This window comes from Syngnathus scovelli, chromosome 1 (assembly GCF_024217435.2).
Source record: "Syngnathus scovelli strain Florida chromosome 1, RoL_Ssco_1.2, whole genome shotgun sequence".
Taxonomy (NCBI): domain Eukaryota; kingdom Metazoa; phylum Chordata; class Actinopteri; order Syngnathiformes; family Syngnathidae; genus Syngnathus; species Syngnathus scovelli.
The window spans coordinates 24,949,509-24,968,864 of NC_090847.1; the positions used below are offsets into that span (position 1 = coordinate 24,949,509).

At 47.5% G+C, this 19,356-nt stretch overlaps 6 protein-coding genes and 1 long non-coding RNA gene across 10 annotated transcripts; 4 read left to right on the top strand and 3 right to left on the bottom strand.

The window, feature by feature from the left end:
- Positions 1 to 378: 378 nt before the first annotated feature.
- cyb5d1 (cytochrome b5 domain containing 1) lies at positions 379 to 1,621 on the top strand. Its single transcript, XM_049761878.2, has 4 exons — positions 379 to 602; positions 758 to 834; positions 899 to 1,117; positions 1,198 to 1,621. The coding sequence occupies exons 1-4, from the start codon at positions 479 to 481 to the stop codon at positions 1,426 to 1,428; spliced, it is 651 nt and encodes a 216-aa protein (XP_049617835.1). The 5' UTR covers positions 379 to 478; the 3' UTR covers positions 1,429 to 1,621.
- On the bottom strand, positions 1,509 to 2,823 carry LOC125993340 (uncharacterized). The gene is made up of 3 exons (XR_007490155.2): positions 2,634 to 2,823; positions 1,981 to 2,107; positions 1,509 to 1,836 (listed from the first exon to the last, which is right to left on the bottom strand). It is a non-coding gene; the product is annotated as an uncharacterized lncRNA (long non-coding RNA).
- On the top strand, positions 1,793 to 3,619 carry asgr1a (asialoglycoprotein receptor 1a). The gene is made up of 7 exons (XM_049761847.1): positions 1,793 to 1,850; positions 1,999 to 2,109; positions 2,193 to 2,282; positions 2,684 to 2,749; positions 2,871 to 2,963; positions 3,029 to 3,299; positions 3,399 to 3,619. The coding sequence occupies exons 1-7, from the start codon at positions 1,793 to 1,795 to the stop codon at positions 3,544 to 3,546; spliced, it is 837 nt and encodes a 278-aa protein (XP_049617804.1). The 3' UTR covers positions 3,547 to 3,619.
- si:ch73-71d17.2 (RPA-related protein RADX) lies at positions 3,569 to 8,616 on the bottom strand. Its single transcript, XM_049760717.1, has 19 exons — positions 8,483 to 8,616; positions 7,961 to 8,063; positions 7,720 to 7,894; positions 7,525 to 7,619; positions 7,350 to 7,460; positions 7,092 to 7,261; positions 6,879 to 7,035; positions 6,477 to 6,588; positions 6,298 to 6,386; positions 6,112 to 6,228; positions 5,934 to 6,029; positions 5,694 to 5,849; positions 5,278 to 5,402; positions 4,845 to 4,978; positions 4,724 to 4,771; positions 4,606 to 4,649; positions 4,305 to 4,550; positions 3,951 to 4,100; positions 3,569 to 3,874 (listed from the first exon to the last, which is right to left on the bottom strand). Exons 1-19 carry the CDS (start codon positions 8,570 to 8,572, stop codon positions 3,753 to 3,755), a joined length of 2,340 nt encoding a protein of 779 aa, XP_049616674.1. The 5' UTR covers positions 8,573 to 8,616; the 3' UTR covers positions 3,569 to 3,752.
- A 438-nt stretch (positions 8,617 to 9,054) lies between these two features.
- ift46 (intraflagellar transport 46 homolog (Chlamydomonas)) lies at positions 9,055 to 11,186 on the bottom strand. 2 transcript variants are annotated; one of them, XM_049761782.1, is made up of 6 exons: positions 10,941 to 11,186; positions 10,617 to 10,679; positions 10,203 to 10,510; positions 10,015 to 10,108; positions 9,810 to 9,941; positions 9,055 to 9,656 (listed from the first exon to the last, which is right to left on the bottom strand). In XM_049761782.1, exons 2-6 carry the CDS (start codon positions 10,671 to 10,673, stop codon positions 9,309 to 9,311), a joined length of 939 nt encoding a protein of 312 aa, XP_049617739.1. In that variant the 5' UTR covers positions 10,674 to 10,679; positions 10,941 to 11,186; the 3' UTR covers positions 9,055 to 9,308. The 2 variants fall into 2 exon arrangements, with proteins under 2 accessions (XP_049617739.1, XP_049617738.1); XM_049761781.1 differs by having other exon boundaries at positions 10,578 to 10,679; positions 10,941 to 11,185.
- A 22-nt stretch (positions 11,187 to 11,208) lies between these two features.
- LOC125992048 (serrate RNA effector molecule homolog) lies at positions 11,209 to 16,418 on the top strand. 3 transcript variants are annotated; one of them, XM_049760628.1, is made up of 18 exons: positions 11,209 to 11,332; positions 11,407 to 11,517; positions 12,183 to 12,357; positions 12,437 to 12,547; positions 12,620 to 12,763; positions 12,827 to 12,887; positions 12,977 to 13,274; positions 13,489 to 13,628; positions 13,695 to 13,988; positions 14,065 to 14,126; positions 14,191 to 14,269; positions 14,354 to 14,518; positions 14,601 to 14,756; positions 14,823 to 14,976; positions 15,445 to 15,557; positions 15,633 to 15,864; positions 15,933 to 16,125; positions 16,201 to 16,418. In XM_049760628.1, exons 3-18 carry the CDS (start codon positions 12,239 to 12,241, stop codon positions 16,274 to 16,276), a joined length of 2,397 nt encoding a protein of 798 aa, XP_049616585.1. In that variant the 5' UTR covers positions 11,209 to 11,332; positions 11,407 to 11,517; positions 12,183 to 12,238; the 3' UTR covers positions 16,277 to 16,418. The 3 variants fall into 3 exon arrangements, with proteins under 3 accessions (XP_049616585.1, XP_049616595.1, XP_049616579.1); XM_049760638.1 differs by having other exon boundaries at positions 13,698 to 13,988; XM_049760622.1 differs by having other exon boundaries at positions 13,489 to 13,988.
- Positions 16,419 to 17,354: 936 nt separating this feature from the next.
- Positions 17,355 to 19,238, top strand: gabarapb (GABA(A) receptor-associated protein b). The gene is made up of 4 exons (XM_049761937.1): positions 17,355 to 17,589; positions 18,342 to 18,420; positions 18,564 to 18,682; positions 18,764 to 19,238. The coding sequence occupies exons 1-4, from the start codon at positions 17,500 to 17,502 to the stop codon at positions 18,842 to 18,844; spliced, it is 369 nt and encodes a 122-aa protein (XP_049617894.1). The 5' UTR covers positions 17,355 to 17,499; the 3' UTR covers positions 18,845 to 19,238.
- The last annotated feature ends 118 nt before the right edge of the window (positions 19,239 to 19,356 follow it).

Sequence of the window (19,356 nt, forward strand, 5' to 3'; positions counted from 1 at the left end):
ACGCCGGACTCCGTGACCAATGAGAATCTAGCTGAAGGGGCTCCAAGCCAATCGGGCGTGTCGACGAACGAGCCAATTACAGGAAGAAAACTGGTATTTTTTTTTTTGTGTCCTGAGGCTATAGAAAGTTCTGGTTTGCCACGTCACACACTTTCACGCCACGATTTTATTGTCAACCTACTGTGATACTCAAGCACCGTATGACGTCATGACAATATCTATATTTTAAAAAAATATTTTGGAGGGAATAAGGCTAGCATCTTAATTGTATTTTGCCATTATATATATATATATATATATATATATATATATATATATATATATATATATATATATATATATATATATATATATATATATATATATAAATAAATAAAAAACACTTAGTGAGGCCCACCCCTTAATGTCATGGTTACCTAGCAACAAGATAGCGACAACAAATAGCGGCCTCTTTTATTTTTGAATTTTGGAGAGTATAATGCCAAAAAGGCCACGCTTCTTCACGCCTGCACAGGTATCGGCTCACAATACTGCGACTGACCTTTGGGTGTCCTTCCTAGGCAAAGTGTGTGACCTGACCCCCCTGATGAAGAAGCATGAGGGTAAGCATGATCATTAGAACTATAACTACCAAATGCTTTTGGAATTTTAGTTTTTGGAAAATGTGTCCTGTCTATTAGTAAATGTTACCATGTAAAATATGATATATTGGACAACGCTCTTCAGCATTCACACAATTATCTTTACCTTCACCCAGGTGATGTTTTACTGCTGCCTATCATGGAGTTTGCAGGCAAGGATATCAGCAGCTGGTTTGACCCTGAGACCGAAGACGTGAGTGTGCACACGGCAACAAATCATACAGCGGATTTTAGAGCCCACCCGTACCTGTGCGCAGGTGTTGACGTTTGTCCACCCGCTGACGGACTGTGTGAGCTACTACACCCCCAGAGGACGATTCGTGCATATCCCGCCGGCTGGGCCGCGCTCCGACTGGGCCAGCGACATCGAGCCGGCTTGGTGGAAGGACCAGCGCTACGAAGTGGGACGGCTATCCGCCAAGACCAGGTGGATACGCGTCATCAACACGCTGACGTCACAGGAGCAGCGGCTGGAGGTGGACCATGGCCAGAGCCTAGCCTCTCGTCCTGTGTGCTAAGCTAGGCTAACAGCTCCTCTGCATCTCTTCTGATTCAGGTGTGTTCTGAGGAGACACTGGCGGAGATCCTGGAGCGCTACCTGCCGTACAACTCGCATGCGTGCAGCTACACGTGGAAGCACAACGGCGCCAGCCTGGACATGAGCAAGACCTTAAGTGAGAACAATGTCCCCGATGATGACCTCAAGCTCCAGAATCTGCGTCTCGACTGCGATCTCTTCACGCCCGCCATCCTCCTCCACTTCAACGATGACCTCACTGAGGGGTGAATGCTGTGTTGTTTAGTGACGCTGATTCCATATTTTGTTGTCGTACTATTATACAATCGCAGTTTGTGTTGGACCATAAATTCAAATCATCTGTTTAATGTTCCACTATGCCATGTTTTATCATACTGCGCCACAAAGTGTTGTGAGGGATAACTTCTTTGTACAAATAAAGCACATTTATGTCAATTTGAAATTTTGAATTGTGTGATTTGTTTTGAAAGTCGCCCCTGCCACCGGATCTCACACAAAGGCAAACGATCCAGTTCAAAGTTCGCTCGGCGGTCAGTCACCTCAAGCCGACGTTGACTTTCTCTGTCGCCGCGCTTCTCTCCATCACAAAGACGACGCAAAGAAGCTGATCACCATGACGATAGAATACCATGATGACATCGACGAGTCCAGCAGCTCCTTTTGGAACAAAAGTACAAATTACGTGTGTGGTCGAGGCATGTATGAAGTGTGTGTATGGTAGTGTATGTTGTAAGGTTTGTGTGTAGTGGTGAATGTGTTAGTATGTTTGGTATATGGTCTGTGTTGTGTGCATTAGCTCACATTTGTTCCGTATATCAGATCCCACATTGAACCCTCGCTCAGGCGGCGTGTCCAGGCTCACCCGTCGATTGTTTCCCATTCTGACCACCGCAGCCATCTTGATTCTGACAATTGCGCTGGGAGCCAGCTGTGAGAGCAAAGAAAATACACACACAGAACACAACTTTGTAAAATCGTCTTTCAATCACAGCAAAGAAATGTGTGTGTGACAGACTCGAGGATGGCGAGTCGGTTGTGGTCGGCGGAGCAAAGGGTTTCCAATATGAGCCAATCACTGAGCGGCATCCAGCAGTTTACTGCAGGTAACCACCCGCTTTAATGTCATGTCGTGACGTTCTACTGTACAATGCAAGATTAGTATGGTTAATGAAAACTCTAATTCTAGCAAAAATGGCCTTCATTTTCTTATTTGTCATTTAATATACATAAGTTTTAGGGTTAATATCAAACCTATTTAATTCTGTATTGTTGAAGGAAGGTCAAATAGTCATTTGATATTATCGTGTAGTTAACTTTACTACGCTAAAGTTAATGAACTTTTTTTAAAATATAAAAACTAAAGTAAAATAAAGCATTTATTTCTAAAACAATAAACAGTCTGATTTTAAATTTATTTATTTCAAAACAAAGTCAAATGTAACAACGTAGCTCACCACGTTTGTCGTGTCGTCTCCTCCCTCATCACAATGCGTCCATGTCGTAGACGCCGCCAAAGACGTGGAGCGACTCAAGTTTGCGGTGGCGGGCAACAAAGACGAGCTGCGCTCAAGTGAGACGTGATGAAAATTGTGTTGTGACACCATCTCATCTTATGGAATGTTCTATCGTGTTGCACAAAGCTACTTTTCTTACCGCGCGTGTTATCACATGATGACTTCCTTGCTTTTCAGCCTCTGAGGCCTTGAAGCAGCTCGCCACTCTGGACACCATCAGCAAAGCAGTAGCCACTCTCCAGTGCTCCCTTCAACGCATCATCAACAATGGTACACTACACACGCAACACCCACACACACATGGAGTCGATATTTGAAGGCTTGCGATTTTGAAGGTTCGACATCGAAAGACAGCGGCTGCTGTCCTCTGGGCTGGGAGAGGATAGGCTCCAGCTGTTTGATGTTTGCAAAGTTGCTGCTGTCCTGGCACGACGCACGCGATTGGTGCAACGGACACGAGTCGCACTTGGCCATCATCCTGTCAGATGAAGAATGGGACTTTGTGCGCCGCCACTTGTCGGGCGTCTTCTTTTGGATAGGCCTGAGTGACGAGAGAACGGGGTCGTGGGAGTGGGTCAACCAGACCCCTTACGTCATGAACCGCAGGTGGGTCGCGTCCGGCCTCATTCTATCTAATCCTCTGATTTAAGAGAAGCGCTTGTTAATAGCGGGGGGCGGGGTTTGGGGGCGGGTTGGTTGGGTTAGGCACTGGCGGCCAGGCCAGCCTGACAGCTGGACGCACCACGGCCTGGGACCCGGAGATGAGGACTGTGCTCACGTGCACACGGACGGACGCCTCAACGACCTGCACTGCTCCACCAGGCTGTCCTTCATTTGCCAGAGGCAGGTCTGACCAAAAAAGTCAGGAAAGCACCTGTGCTGACACTTTTTAATGAAAACAGAATAAAGTGTAAAACATACACTCACACAGGGAAATGGCTTTCATTAAAAATGATAAGTAGTGCAAAAAGGTCATCAGTAACGTACAAAACAACACGGCGATCAAAATTTGTCCTACGTGATGCAAACGTGCTGTCGGAAAAACAAACACGGGAGTCTTCAGGTCATCCGGAAGGCCCGGCTGATGACCACCTCAGTCGATTCTCCGCCCAGATTGCAAACATCCAGTAAGCACGCCAGCCTTTGATTGGCCAGCAGTGTTGCTGTAGCGATGAGATCCCCTGGCGGGGCGAGACAGGAAACGTCGTCACTTCTGAGAGACAGTTTTCTGTTTCTTCTGTGTGTGAGCGTACGCACCTGGCGAGGGCGGCGGCGCGTGGGACGAGAAGGCTCCGTGGGACAAGACGGAGGCCCAGGTGTTTCCGTGTGAGCGGGAGGGTGGCGAGAGGGAGGAAGAGGACGACTGAGGGAGGAAGATTGCGTCGACGCACACGCCATCCGACAAAGCTGCGGGGGTGGGCGAATCAACGTCATGTGTTACGTGTCGGCAAGCGTTTACCAGAAAAGGGGAATGAAATAAAAGGAAGGAAGGAAGGCTTGGGGAATATGAATTAATAAGCAAAACTTTTCTCCATCTCAATCGCTGTTGACTGAAAATCAAATGAAAGGAAAAACAAAGAAACAGAAGGAAGACGTATTTTGTTGACGCACCTTTGAGACTGAGCGTGTAATAGTCCTCGCAGGCGAAGACGGCGGCACAGGTCAGGGTTCCTCCCATTGTCACGGAGGCCACCTGCTTTTTCTCATGGGCGGGGTCGTAGCGCATGGCCAGCGTCTCCACGAAGACACGAGGGGGATCCGGCGGGGAAGGGCAGGTGGCGTACGACGAGCTGTCGTCGTCTTCCTCTTCCTCGTCTGTGTCTTGTAGGAACTCCATGGACGTGTCGAAAAGAATGGCTGCACATGATGACACCTCAGTAAACGTCATGACATGCTAGACACGCAGACGCACCTGTCTTGTTGCCGGCTTCAGGCTGGACGGTCGCACGAGGACGTCTGCGGAGACACAAGAACAATGTCATCGGTCTGGCCAATCGGAGTGCTTCTTTTTGAACGTGCCCCAGTCTCACCCCTTTTGCGGCGTGTCTGAGTGGAGCAAAAGCTTTCTTTTGCAAGTCCTGCGGCACACAAACACGCTTGTATGAACACGGTAGATTTAAAGGAGGAAGCCGAGGCTGGAAATTCTGTCACCTGCCACTGGCGGGAGATGGCAATGAGCGGGGAGTCGAGTGATTGACAGCTGATGGCAAAAACTTGGAGGATGAGGAGGGTGAGAAGGAGGACAGACACGAAGACGTATCTCGCCAAAAGATGCAACGATTCTCCTAAAACAACATAAATCATACCAACTGACACCTAGTCACATTTTTAAAAAATATTTAAAAAAAGACATGCAAATAGTTTTCTTTATGCTGATTTTGAAGATGGTCTTTATTTTCTGTCGCATGTATCGTTGTAAAAAAAAAAAAGTAGTAATTGTAATAATGATATGTAATCCAGTAATACATTAAGCAATATTTATGAATTAATGGTTAGCTTTAGTAACTGGTGGAAATATGCTCTTGGCCATTGTTAACAATTGATCAATAGAATTATTGGTGAGTGCATGTGTTTGTGTGTGTACCTTTCCTCTGCGACAATACCTAACCATGCTAACGGTAGCCTGGATACAGAAGGTGCGTCGCTCCCTATAACAAAGGGTCTTGATCTCCCTCAGAAGCTCCGCCCCCTGGAGGAAACCAGGATCCCCTAAAAGACAAAGGTAGAAATGAAGGACGGAAGGTGGGGAATAAGGAGAATAAAGGAAGCAAGGAAGGAAGTTAAGAAGGAAAGAAAGAAAGGAAGGAAGGAAGGAAGGAAGGAAGGAAGGCAGGAAGGAAGGAAGGAAGGAAGGAAGGAAGGAAGGAAGGAAGGAAGGAAGGAAGGAAGGAAGGAAGGAAGGAAGGAAGGAAGGAAGGAAGGAAGGAAGGTGAGCAAAAAGGACAGACAGAACGATCTTCTCAATTTCCTTTTCAAGCACGAAGATGTCGGTCAGCTGACCTTGCCTGTGTCTCATGTACTCTTCCAGGGAGACGGGAAGGGGCGGGTACGTGAAGAATCCGCCAATCAGAGCCGAGCGCAACAGGCGTTTCTCATCCTGTTGCCGGAACCAGTCGAGGAACTGCTTGACCGCCGGCAGTTGGCTCTTGCGTTTACCTGTCAATCAAGCCCGGCGTTGACATGACGGCAAGATGACGACGTCGCAAAAAAAAAAAAAAAAAAAAAAAAAAAAGTTGCTACCTGAGCGGTGCAGCTGCGTGAACGGGGTGTTGGTCAAGTACGAGGCGCCCGCGGCCGTCTGGACCACCTTCAGGCAAGAACACAACAGCACCATCACTGCGCACACACCCATGCTGCTTGTTAGCTTGTCTTCTATCTTTCCATTATCTTCTGAATTCTTGTTTTCCTTCAATCTCACATGGGTGGAGGTGGTTGTGCGTCTGCGGCTGAGAGGTGGCGAACAGCTGGATCCAGATTGGGCAAGAGCTGCGTCCATCCTCCAACCGCAGCCAGCGATACTCCAACAACTCTGAATCTGCGCGCGTCAGTGTTGAGTTTGAGTAAGCTTGCGTCCGCATCCCATTGCCACGACGATGTCCCTCACCCTTTCTCATCCGCTCGGCACGCCCCGTGAAAGTCAACAAGCCGATGACGTCGCACAGGGTGCCCGGAGAGCGAGATGGAAGTTCCTCACTAAGAGAAGAAAAGCAGAAGGCAATCACAAAATCATTCGAATTTCAATTTGGCAAAATGTCACCGTGTCTGCGGTGGGCGTGGCCACACCTGTCGCAGAAGTTGGAAGCGGGTGCTGGCGGCGGCAGGCAGTCGGGCGCCACCGACCCCTCCGAGATCGGCGCGATGCGAGTGGCGGGATTCCGGCTGTTCACGCTGATCTCTGTGGGCAACATCACACGTCTCCGAATGTGTGCACGGAAATGAATGAGTGAGGGAAGGAACGGAAGGAAGGAAGTAAAAAAGAAAGATGGAAAAAAGGTAATAAGCATGAAAGAGAATATTGAATATTTTTAAGGAAATAAGCTGAAAACTACATCAGTAGACAAGATTTTAATAATGCTCAAGAAAGGAAGGAGAGTGAGTAAGAAATGAAAAAGAAAGAAAAAAGAGAAAGCAAAGTGAATATGAGGAAAGAAAGCAAAGAAGGATGGAGGGATGAGATGGAAGTACCGATGTCGTCGCCTTCTGATTGGAACTGGTTCTTGACGCGGAAGTGGCTCAGGCTGACCACGTCGCCGGGCTTGAGTGCGCGGTACCAGTGGACGCACGCGCTGTTCCACAACACCAGCGACACACTTCCCGAGGAGTCGTGCGCCTTTAACAGCGCCTGCACGCAGGACCCGCGTTAAACGCCACGTCCTCGTCGGCCCCGCCTTCACCCACCTTATAGGGGACGGCGCAGTTCTTGTCTGCTCTGCCGTAATACGTCAGGTGCGACTTGGCTGTGATGCGTAAAATCAGCCGGCGCTGGATGGTGCGAAGGGCCCAGACGTCGTGAGCCAAGAAACCCTGGCGGAGGTCTTTGACAGTCACGGTGGGGCGGAGAGCTGTGGCTAGAGCAGACGGGAGGAGGAGAGAACGAGGGAGGTGAGAGAAGATCAATTATATATTTTGTATGCGTAGTGCACTTGTTACACTCACGTGTCTCCTCCTGCTCCTCCGGGGGAGGCGGCGTCTTCATCCAGGCGTCCCCGTGAAAGTCCACGTTGTTCCACAGTGGCAGAAACAGCTTCCGATTGGCCAACAGAGGACCTGAAGCAGACCAACGTCAACCAATGGCACGCCGCTTTAGGCCGGCGCCGATCAGCTCGTTCACCTGACACGTCGGACGAGCCGGTCCAGGGCAGCGAATCCTGGTCCGAGTTGGTTTTTGTCTCTGATGATATCATCTCCACACTTACCAGGATGAAGCTGCGCAGATGAAAGTTGAAAAGTGACTTCCCTCCTGCTCTGTGATTATAATCTCCCCATACAGGAAGTCTTGTGCCCCTTCACAAGCCAAACATCTTACCTTTCGTTCTCTGTGCGGTCCGTCAAGCCAGTCATGGCGGGGGCCAGTGTGGCGTTCTGCACGGCCAAGCCCCGCCGCAGCACATACTTCTCCACCAGCCCGTTGAGCCTGGGATCCAGAGTGACGCGCAGGCGGCAGTCACCATCACTCAGCGTGACGTCGTACAAGTTATCGCCTGGATACAGATGCAGCTCGGGGTCAGAGGTGAACAAGAGGGCCCGGATAAGGGCAGCGTACTCACCGGTGAAGATGGTGTTTGGGAAGTAGACAGAGGAGCCCTGGTCGCTGGTGTAGCGCGAGATGTCCAAAAGGTAGAGCGTCTCTCGACAGACCACTTGAGAGCGCTGAGAACACATTTAGTGATCAAGTGGCACCTTGATTTACAGATTGTTTTGTTTTGACTTGTCTTGAGTCCAATTTAGACCGTACCCGAAATAATCTCTTGCTATAAAGAAATGCCACCTCAAAAAGATGCCCCCTTTCCTCTGAATGAAAAGGTACAAATAGGTGTCATACACAAGCTGTGTAAAATAAATTCAATAAGTTCAATAATTACATTTTAGTCTTGAAACTAGACAGAGGGCAGGGCTCCTTTATACAGTCATTGCTCGAAACGAAAATTAATGAAATACGTGTGTACGATAGTGATAAAACTGTTTAAGAATCGATTTCGAAACTTACATTTAGTTTCACAAAGCATGTGTGAATTCCTGTTTTTTAATATTTATTTCACAAGATAACGAGGAATAAATTAAGTAAGAACCTGGTCCGTAGCAGTTGTGAACGGCGCCAGAGTTCGGCGTAAGATGCAGTCGGGTACCGCCAAACTGCTACAGCCCGCGAGCCGCGACATTGCCAAGCAACACGGCGAGTGCGCATGCGTCAATGGTTGTCTTCTTCCTCTTCTTCTTTACTTTTGGTGTTTAATGGTGGTTGGCAACCAGCTTTCACGGAGCATTACCGCCACTATCTGGACTGGAGTGTGGACGAACCAACCATAAGTAATCAAATATACAAATAAATACATAAAGTCCAGGTCGTTAATGGTCGTCGACGGCAACCGATAGAAGACATACGTGACATTCGAAAAAAATTTGTCCCCTAAACTGTCGCCTTCTGATAAAGCCTTTAGTGCTGTAAATTATAAATCATAATTATGCATAAAAAAAGAAAATACAATGAATCCATCTTAAAATTGCCACAAGATGATGCCAAAGCCCTGAATTTACTTTCAAGTCATTGCTGTTAATCATTCAGCTAAATAAAGACACTTTTTTTTTCATTTGCCATCAATGATTTAACAAGGTAGAAAACATAAAAAAGTCATATGCAGCATTCTATAAATATCAAAACTGTTTTTATTTTCAAACAAACACATCTACAACATTCCCTGGTGATATAGTTTAAGAGCAGGCTGGACGGCATATATGATCCATGGTGGCGAGTCCTGACGGGATTAAGCGATTAAGAGACTCTTAGTTAGTTTGGGTGATACAAATTCAACCTGGGTCAGTAAGGGAAGTTAACTTATAAGCACACTTGAACATGATTTCACAAGGAAGTCATGAAAAATATCACTACGCACATGGTCAAGTGCGTGCAAAGTGCTGCGAGTCTCTGAACTCAAGGAAGAGGCTGAAGAGCAGGTGTAGCGCTTGGATGCGGCTGCAGTAGACGGGGACGTCAAGCAGGGCGCACACGATGTCGCAGTACTGTTGCAGGCTGCAGCAGAGGCGGGCAGGGGGCAGGCGTACGCGGCCCAGGGTCTCCTCCACCTCTGGTGGCCACTCCTGCATGAGGGCGTCGATGTCGGGCATGGCGCGTGCGTACTGCACGCTGGCCGCCGCCTTTGAGCGGTGAAGGGCGCCGATGCTCTCCACCCAGCTGTCCACGGCACGAGGGTTAGATTGAGGACTGGACACACTGGTCACCTTCAGCTGGAAAAGCGTGAGAAAAAAATGATTTAGCTCGTAACATGACAAAAAAAAAAAAAAGTATAATACTCTTTAGAAATGCTAACTAAATGTTAACGTGTGAAGGTAGTTCAAATCTTATTTTGCTCATTGAACTTAGCTCACTGGGGTTCATACCTCGCTGGTGGCATGCTGCTTGGTCTCTTCGGACAACCACAGTGACAAGAGAGTGGGGTCCGATTGTTTCACACTGGGCTCGTCTAGAACCAGAAGGCCCAGCCCGTCTGCTTTGGCGTCCGGCCTTGGCACCTGCGTGCCGCAGGGGGAACAGCCTGGTGATCTTTTGGCTTGGGTTCAGGTGGAGCAGCAAGAAAGAGCCTACCTTAAGAAAGGCATCAATGTCGCCCACAGCCGGGATGAAGTCCGGGATGAAGGGTCTCAGGCTGTGTTCTAGTATGATGGACTTGGGAGAGTACCTAGCGCAGACCACAATCACAAAATCGGTCAGCCAGTGCCAATAATAGTGTTGGTTACTTATTGTCAGTCAGTCAGACATCACACCAAACTCACCGCACGATGTACTGGAACAAATCTTTGATCTCGGTGCTGACGGGCAGGTTGGCATAGTCGGCGGGGTCGTACGCGCCCTCAGGTGCCTCGCCGGTATCGTCGTCATCATCATCGTCGTCGTCGTCATCGTCCGCATCCTCTGACTCTTCCTCCTCATCTTCGTCGTCTTCCTCGTTGGGGCTGACCCCAGGCTGCCTGCTGACTGGCCCTTTGGCCCTTGGAGGCTCACGATCTTCATCCATTTCGTCACTGCTGCTGTTGTTGCTGGATAACATGCTGCGCCCCCTCCTGTTCCTCCCGCGGTCAGCCTGCAAAAGCAGAAATAGGTGAGCGTTGGTAGCCAGTTAAAGATAAGGATAGGCGGACCCTTCTTACCTGGCCGCGGATACTCGCCTCCTCTGCCGAGTCACTCACCTCCACACTCTCGTCATATGGTTGGTTCTTCACAAGTCGCCGGTCGGCTCGCTCCATCAACAACTACGCAAACACAAGATTCAATAAGAGACAACAAAAAGACACAAAATACATGAATGCAAACATACTGAATCTAATTTTACCACAGGACCACCCATGTTGGGGTTGGGCTGAATTCACACGACTCATCTTGTTACCATATTATATAGATAATGTCTGACTCGAATTTAATTCAAATTTAATAAGTGTTAGCGTAGCTTACTTTAAAATACATTAGAATTTCTGTTTTCATTCTTATGAGTGTGCCATCATAGCAGAGCTTACATGCTAACGTCAGCCACCTAGCATCAGCAAAAATCGGGCTTCTTGTTGCCAAAGTGAGAGAATTTCCGCCACAGTTTTCCAGCCACTGTTGTCGTTACGCGGGGTCACCTATCACATAAATGTAGAAATCAGTGTATCACTCCAAGTCTAAACTCGCTCGTACGCCACTAAAGCACAACCGTGGACAGTTCTGTAGCCTAGCAACCGGAGACGCCATGTTGTTTTCTTCTTCTACTAATAATCATGTCGTTTTATCTTCTTCACCTATCGTCAAACAAAGCGGTTCGTTGCACCTGCGCTCTATCGCCACCGTGTGGTCTGGTGCGCACACGAGTTAAAAATGCTCACTCTCCACGAGAAAATGGACCAATATTACATCAGAAGCCACAGAAGTAAAGATTGACGCCTTAATAATTCTTTGAACACAAAAATTGCATCTCAAGACATGTTTTTTTTGTCCCTTCAGGGCACTAGAGGGCAACTTGGGCCTGGGAGGCTGTCGTGATTGGCCGTTGTGGCGGCGGGACTCTTGTTGTGTGTGAGCTGGTCTCATTGTTTTCGTTCGCAACGTTTTCAGGTAAATTGTGCAATAGGAACAAAAAAATATACGGTACAAAATTGTCAAGAGCGTTTTAGTAAATTGGGTCTAAAGTCCGAGCCCTAAACGGAGTAGGCGGGAGTGGAGCTAACAAGCCGCGCTTAAGCTAGAGGAAGGCTAACCTCGAGCGAGCTTTAGCTGTTAGCGGCTAATAGAAAGTTAGTGTTCCAGCAATATTCGATGTTTCACCAAACAGCGAGTTGTAGAAATTATTTTGTATATTTTAGCTAGTAAATAACGAGAAACAATCACTAACAGATAGGAACAAGTTTGTCTTTATCTGGCGGCTGCTAGGTCTCTGCATTTGTCTAGTGTAGGCACAACTAATATGCATGTGTGATATTTTATTCAGTTTATCTACAGTACTGTGCAAAAGCCTTGGACCACCACCACCGTTTCCCAACTATTTTTGTGCCAAGGAATAAATTATATACTTTCAAATTATCATGCTGAGTTAACGAAGACGTCGTTCCAATCTATCATAAATGCATTTACTCCGTGTTAAATCTGAGCGTGTTTGATACAACTCAAAGCTACCATTTTATTGCATGAATGGCAGCATGAGGAAATGCAGGTTAATTGTAACTGCTAACTGTATAACACAAAGTCTTGGGATTTTTTTCCTTTTATTGTTTTTGTAACAGTTCACGAGAAGCCAGTGAATCCTCAGAGACCAAAGAGTGGATTCGCGCGCAGACAAATGGGGGACAGCGATGATGAATTCGACAGGCGGCGTCGAGACAAGTTTCGAAGAGAGCGAAGTGACATGGAGCGATCCCGAGAGCGAGAAGAGAGGCGGCGCGACGACTGGCCCGACAGGTGAAACTAAGATTATAGAACAATCTGTATTTAGGTAATGTCAGGATAGTTCACGTGATGAGTAAACGTGCACACTCAGGGATTGGGAGCGCGGGAGAGAGAGAAGACGTGACTACGATCGTGGTCGCAGGGAGAGGTTTTCGCCGCCAAGACATATGAGCCCCCAGCACAAGCGCATGAGGAGAGATTGGTGAGTGCTGGCCCGTGTATAGTTCACATAAATCTTGATACAACGCAGCTCAGGGCGTGCTGGTTTTATCAGGGATGACCACCGGGGCGAGCCATACCGCTTCGAGCAGCCCTTCGGCGGAGGTGCAGCTCTGTTCCCAAGGGTTGGGCCTCAGGGGTGGCCTCCCGACATCCCCCAACTGCCCATGCATCACGGAGCTCACCCGCTTCAGGGAAGGTGCGTACACGGGCGTGTGAGCATGCTCGGCGGCATAACAGACGCACCTTCGCTTTCCCTTAGGTTGGCGATGGCGGATCCTGACCTGCCGCCACCCGGACCTCCAACCATGAGAAGCTTCAAGGTGAGCGAAGCCACTAGTCACCCCTAAAAAATGGATTGAAAAAAAAAATTGTCCAGTCACTTGCATAACCTCTATTATATGATGCACAGGACTTCCTACTGAATACAGAGGACAGTGTGGATGAGACGGAGGCGGTCAAGCGCTATAATCAGTACAAAGTGGACTTCCGGCGCCAGCAGCTGCAGGACTTTTTCATCCAGCACAAAGAGCAGGAGTGGTTCCGCTCCAAATACCACCCCGAGGACATTGCAGCCCGGAAGGCGGAGTCTCTGGCCGCGCTCAAACGCCGTCTGGGCGTGTTTCTCTTTCTATGGGACAACAAGTGGCTGGATGACGTGTCGCTCGACATGGAGCACACCACCGCCATCATCAAAGTGCTGGATGCAGGTCAGGGTTTGAGGCTTTGTTAGTTATTGGTTTTATTTTTGAAAAGTTTTCTTGTGGTCAAGGTTATAAAAATATTACGGTAAATATTGTGTACTTAAAAACTCTAAACTCTGTTGAATTATTTAATCCAATTGTACTGTGTCCTATTTTTTATACACATTTTATTCCTTTTGGCGAGGTTGAGTCCTCACTAACCTTTGTTTCTCGCCCGTAGCCGTCATCAAGATGGAGGGTGGCACAGACTTGGACCTGAAGGTCCTGGAGCCCGGAGGGGAGCGCGCCGGTGCTGGCGATTCGGTGCCGAATCCGAGCAAAGAGCCGGCTGGCAGCGAGGCAGGGAGGACCCGAAGCAAGGTGAGAATAGTACAATTTTACAGAATAACTGTACGAATAAACGGTGCTGACGATTTTACGCTTCAGAAGGATGAGGATGGCAAGCAGAACGGGGAAGATGAGGATGAGGAGGAGGAAGAAGAGGAGGAAGAAGAGGAGGAGGAGGCGGAGCAGAAGGAGGAGGAGGCGGCGGCTAAGAAAACCCGAAAGAGGAAGCGCAGCATGTCGGCCGACAGTGGCGAAGGCTCGGCCTCCGACTCCTCCCACTCTGACGGCGAGAAGGAGCCCGCGTCGCCGGCCGTTCCCCGGCCGCTGCACCTCACCACCTCGCTCTTCATCCGGAGCGTCCCGCCCGACGCCTCCAAAGAAGAGATTGCTGCAGTGAGTGGCACCTCTCGTCTCTCGCGGGTGTCTTTCATCATCCACAAACGTGTACTCACCCTCGCTGTGTTTGCAGCTGTGTCGCAGGTACCCTGGCTTCCTGCGGGTGGCGGTGTCAGAGCCTCAGCCAGAAAGGGGGTGAGTAGAAAGTACGTGATTTTCAAACATGAGAGCAGCGCTTCACAGTACAAATATACCTCAGGTTCTTCCGACGGTGCTGGCTGACGTTCGACCGCGGCGTCAACATCAAGGAGACGTGCTGGAACCTGCAGAATATTCGGGTAAAGGTCGTCCCGCACTCGCCTCTGGACATTGTGTCCTCCCGTCTCCTCTCATTCGGTCCCATCTTCTGCGGCACCGGGCAGCTCCGAGACTGCGAGCTGTCTCCAGTGGTCAACCGCGACTTGTGTCGGCGCGTCCGCAGCGTCAACGGGTTGACTCAGCACAAGCCTGTGGCGAGGAACGACGTCCGCCTGGCCGCCAGGCTGGTGCACACGCTGGACCAGAGAGCGGAGCTGTGGCAAGACCAGGTGAGACTTCCTGTTAGAAGCAACCCCCCTCGCCATCACTTCCTGCTTGACTCTAAATCCACACGTGAATGCGCCACCACAGACGGACACCAACCCGGTCCTAAAGAACATCACCGATTACCTCATCGAGGAGGTGAGCGCCGAAGAGGAGGAGCTGACGGGCGGCGAGGCGGGCGACGCCAAAGACGCCGCCCCGTCCTCCGAGGTTACAGTAGAGACGGATAAAACCTTGATAAAGGTGAGCACCAGCTTTTTGTTTGTGTGGTGTCGTTGTGCGCTTTTGCAAGTGTTTGTGTGTTTGCAGGTGCTGGACACACTGCTGCTCTACTTGCGTGTGGTCCACTCTGTGGACTACTACAACTTCTGCCAGTATCCCGCCGAGGACCACATGCCCCATCGCTGCGGACTGATCCATGTGCGAGGACCTCTGCCCGTGGCCAAGATCACGGCGACTGAAGGTATAACACACACATACATTAACATAAATATGTAGACGGCACATTCAGCATGCCTGGAAAATGGAATTAGTTTTGAGAGATTGTAGTAGATAGTCTCAAGGAGTCTGGTCACAAGAGAAGGTTTTACTCCAGAGGTAAGGTTCTGGCCCCTGTTGAAGTTTCAAGGCAGTCTACATAATGTCAGTACAGTATAGTTAACGGAAACTAATGAAATAACTAACAGTTGTTTTGAGAATTGTACATAACTATTTTTTTTAATCATGTATCAAATAAAAAAAATGAAAACAAAATGTTTTGGAAAAATTCAAAAGCGACCCAACTTCTCTAACAAATAATTACAACTAAATTTAAAAAATACGTGAGTCAAAGCATAATAAAAATGATCAACCGTGAAGAAGGCAAAACAACTGACACACACATACCCGTGTGATGGAACCCGCCGTGACGTACTTTGTTGTGGTCGGCCAGTGAGTGAACACCTGAAGATGTGCGAGGAGCGTCTGGCTCCTCTGCTGAGTCCGCCCGAAGTGTTGAGCACGGAAGACGCCGTGCGCCTGGGGAAGAAAGACCCGGAACAGGAAGTGAGACTCGTCCGCCCGTCATCCACCACAACAGCATGATCTCTCTCTTGACAGCGTGTGTTTTGATGCTCACAGGTGGAGAAGTTCCTGGCGGCCAACACTCAGGAGCTCAGCAAAGACAAGTGGCTGTGTCCTCTGAGCGGCAAGAAATTCAAGGCGCCCGAGTTTGTGCGTAAACACATCCTCAACAAACACGGCGACAAGGTGGACGCCGTCAGACAGGAAGTGGATTACTTCAACAACTACTTGTCGGATGCGAAGAGACCAGCACTGCCTGAGAACAAACCCCCGCCACCCCCACCTCAGGGTAAGCTCAAAAAGTGACGACGAGAGTGCAAATGGTCCCCTCACCCCGCTTTGCATTTCCTCGTTCAGCACCGCCCGCCAGCTTTCCCGCTCAGTCGCCTCAACAGCAAAGCCTTCTGGGATACCCGCCCGCCATCAGGCCACTGCTGCCCACCTTCCCCGGCGTTCCTCCTTACCCCGCCAACCAATTTGGGGCCAGTCGCGGTCATTATGACAACTTCAGGGGCAACTTGGGGTTCCCGGGGAAACATCCAAACAACAGGTCAAGGAAACACGATGATAGTAAGCGTCCATGTTGGTATACACGTTGCGTAATTTTGTGTACACGCATGTGCAGGGGAATGCGAGGAGACCCGCGCTCCATCATCGAGTACAGAGACCTGGATGCCCCGGATGACCTGGACTTCTTTTAAACAACAGGCAACCTTGCTTCCCAGGATTTACTCTGTACTTTTTTTGTGTGTGTGCGTTGACTGAGTGCGTGCGTTCCTTCCAGCTGGACCAAGGTTACTTTTGCAAGTCATGATGTCATAATAAAGAAAAACAATAACCACACCTCCTTATAACTGGTTGTAGTCTTATCAAGACACACATTGGTTTTACCTCAATGATGAAACCTCACACATATCGGCAGCAGCCCATGGAGTGTTTCGACAAATCACTTTAAAAAAAATGTCTTATTTTCCACTGAGAATTATTGATAGTTATGATGGCGATTCTCAACGCTTGTCTTAAGGATTCAAGAAGAATACATCCCGCTGATTAGGGAGTAACCCAGAATCCAGCAATGCACCACTGAGGCAGCTGACGACCAACTTTCAACGAAATCAAGGGGCGCTGACCAACAATAATTTTATCACCACTGATGCTACCTTTTTCATGATTTAGATCAGACTTTTTAGTTGTGCTTTTATTTTTACATAGATTTGTCAATTCTTGCTTTGATTCAGTGTTACCTGTGGTTATGAATTTTTAATAAACTCAATCTATAAATCTCAATGTCAAAAATGTCACAAAATTTACAGTTATGTATGTTATAAAGACCTTATTCTGAAATGCTACATAAGATTTGATAACACCTTCCTAAAGGGGTAATGAATAACATTTGAGGGTGATTTCTTTTATTAACGTCGTTCTAAAATTTCAAACGTCAATTGCGTAACATCACACTGACTGCTGCCGTATTTTGATTTTGAAAGCGGCGCTTTATCGTAACGTTTTGAGTTCAAAGCGGAAGACAGCCAAACCGCAGTGTCATATGAGCGGCCGAATCACCACTTTGTTCCGACGGGTTCAGGCGCAGCGTGTGATCAAAATAAAGTAGTCCCTCAACTCCCGCTCCCACTCACACGCACACGCACACTCGACTTTGAACTATGTCGCCATTCAGTAAAGGGATTGTTGTTCTAAGATACCGACCGAATTGCCATCATACGTTGATGTGACTTTTACGTGGACGTAGCCCCACTTACGTCACATTGTTATTGTATATCCCTCCGCGCGCTATAGCTAGCCACTTTAGCGTCGTTTGTTGTTGTCGTGGTCAGTTTGTCAGCGATTTTCTTCCCCCCCGAAACCTCAGCCCGAACACGGAACGAGCGTCCGACCGACTCCTCGTCTGTCATCTCGCGTAACAATGAAGTTCCAATACAAAGAAGAACATCCTTTTGAGAAAAGGCGGTCCGAAGGCGAGAAGATTCGGAAGAAGTATCCCGATAGGGTTCCCGTAAGTAGTCGGCTAACGTTAGCGGTTAAGTAGCAGCCTGGCTATCCTCGAGCGAGTCAATCACGACTCTCTCTTGGGTTGGCCGAATGTGTGGATTTTAATCCGCCCATTCCACAAATGTGCTGAAAATGAAGTCAAATGTCGCATTTGCGGGGGTAATGACGAGAATGTCGATCGGTGGGCAGCAACGGGCCTCTTGGCTTTGCCTTCAACGTCGTAGTAAGCTTCCGCATTTAGCAGCGACACAATTTAGCAAATTGGCTTCATCTATTCATTGATTTGTTGTAAGGGTGAAAGTAATGTGTGTGTACATGTATATTATTATATTCTTGATTGATTAGAATGAGTAAAAATAAGCATGAATTACATAACAATTGAAAGTAAACGATATTGCCCAATCAAAAAACAAGTTTTGCTTATGTAATGAAATACGTGCATCTTGAAACCGAGTACAATAAACGAGAATAGTGAAATAAGCTATAAAACAATTTGTACTTATACATGAAAAATATTTGACACACAATATAAACATTTTAACATGTTTGCCAATAGCTAGTTAGGTAGGTATTACATACATTATTAATAAAATACAATAGTACCATCATTTATTAATTAAATGGGTTTCCCAAAGGGGAACTCAATTATTCTTTTTATTTGTAATTATTAGGAATAGTCTAATTTCTACAAATGCATGCACATTCATGAGTTATTTTCATTTTATGCATTCATTATGATAAATGTGTATTTTCCAGGTTATTGTGGAGAAAGCTCCCAAAGCCAGAATAGGTGACCTGGACAAGAAGAAGTATCTCGTCCCCTCCGACCTGACAGGTGACTAAACATTTTTCTGCTTCTACCAATTCTGAACAAAATAATTTTTACTTGCTCAATTGAAATCACGTATAATATTTTGATAATTGTTTTAAAATATTTATTTTACTTAAAATATTTTTTTCGTCCTTTTCTCAATGCAGTGGGCCAGTTTTATTTCCTCATCCGAAAACGAATCCACTTGCGAGCTGAGGATGCGCTCTTCTTCTTTGTAAACAATGTCATTCCACCCACCTCGGCCACCATGGGACTGTTGTACCAGGTGAGGTCATCGCTTTCTCAGTTTCCTATTTTAGATTGCCACCGTCGTTAATTTACATCTTTCTATTTTTTGTCAATTTAGGAGCACCACGAAGAGGATTTTTTCCTCTACATTGCCTACAGTGACGAGAGTGTGTACGGGAGCAGCCAAAGGGAAATGTGATCCCCACTCTGTCGCTTGCCCGCCGCCTTCCCGTGACGCGCACATCCATCCATTGGAAATATTTAATCTAGCTCAGCAGCTTGGAGTTCACAGAGCAAAAGGCGTCAGATGCACTTTCACCGCCCTTCTCCCTTTCGTCTCCATTAGTCAGTCTCACATTGTATCTATCGGCCTCCATTTCTTATTTCCTGACTGCTAAGGAACTATATTATGTTGAGTATGATTCATTGTGGTTATTGTTAATTTTAGATGGCTTTATTTACCGTATTGTGAAGATGAGTGCAATTTTTTTTTCATTTTTTTTTTAAAAAAAAAAAGAAGTCTATAGAGCTGCATTACTGGCGCTTTCTCTCCACTCGTGAGCATTAAATGATAAAATGTGATGAAAAAGTTACTCGTGTCTCTTGTCTTGATTTTTATCCTGTCAATAAGGATTGTCTGAATTAATGCCTAAAATTACACGGAACTTTTTTAAAAATCGACTGTTTTACACCTGGGCGACATTTAACCAT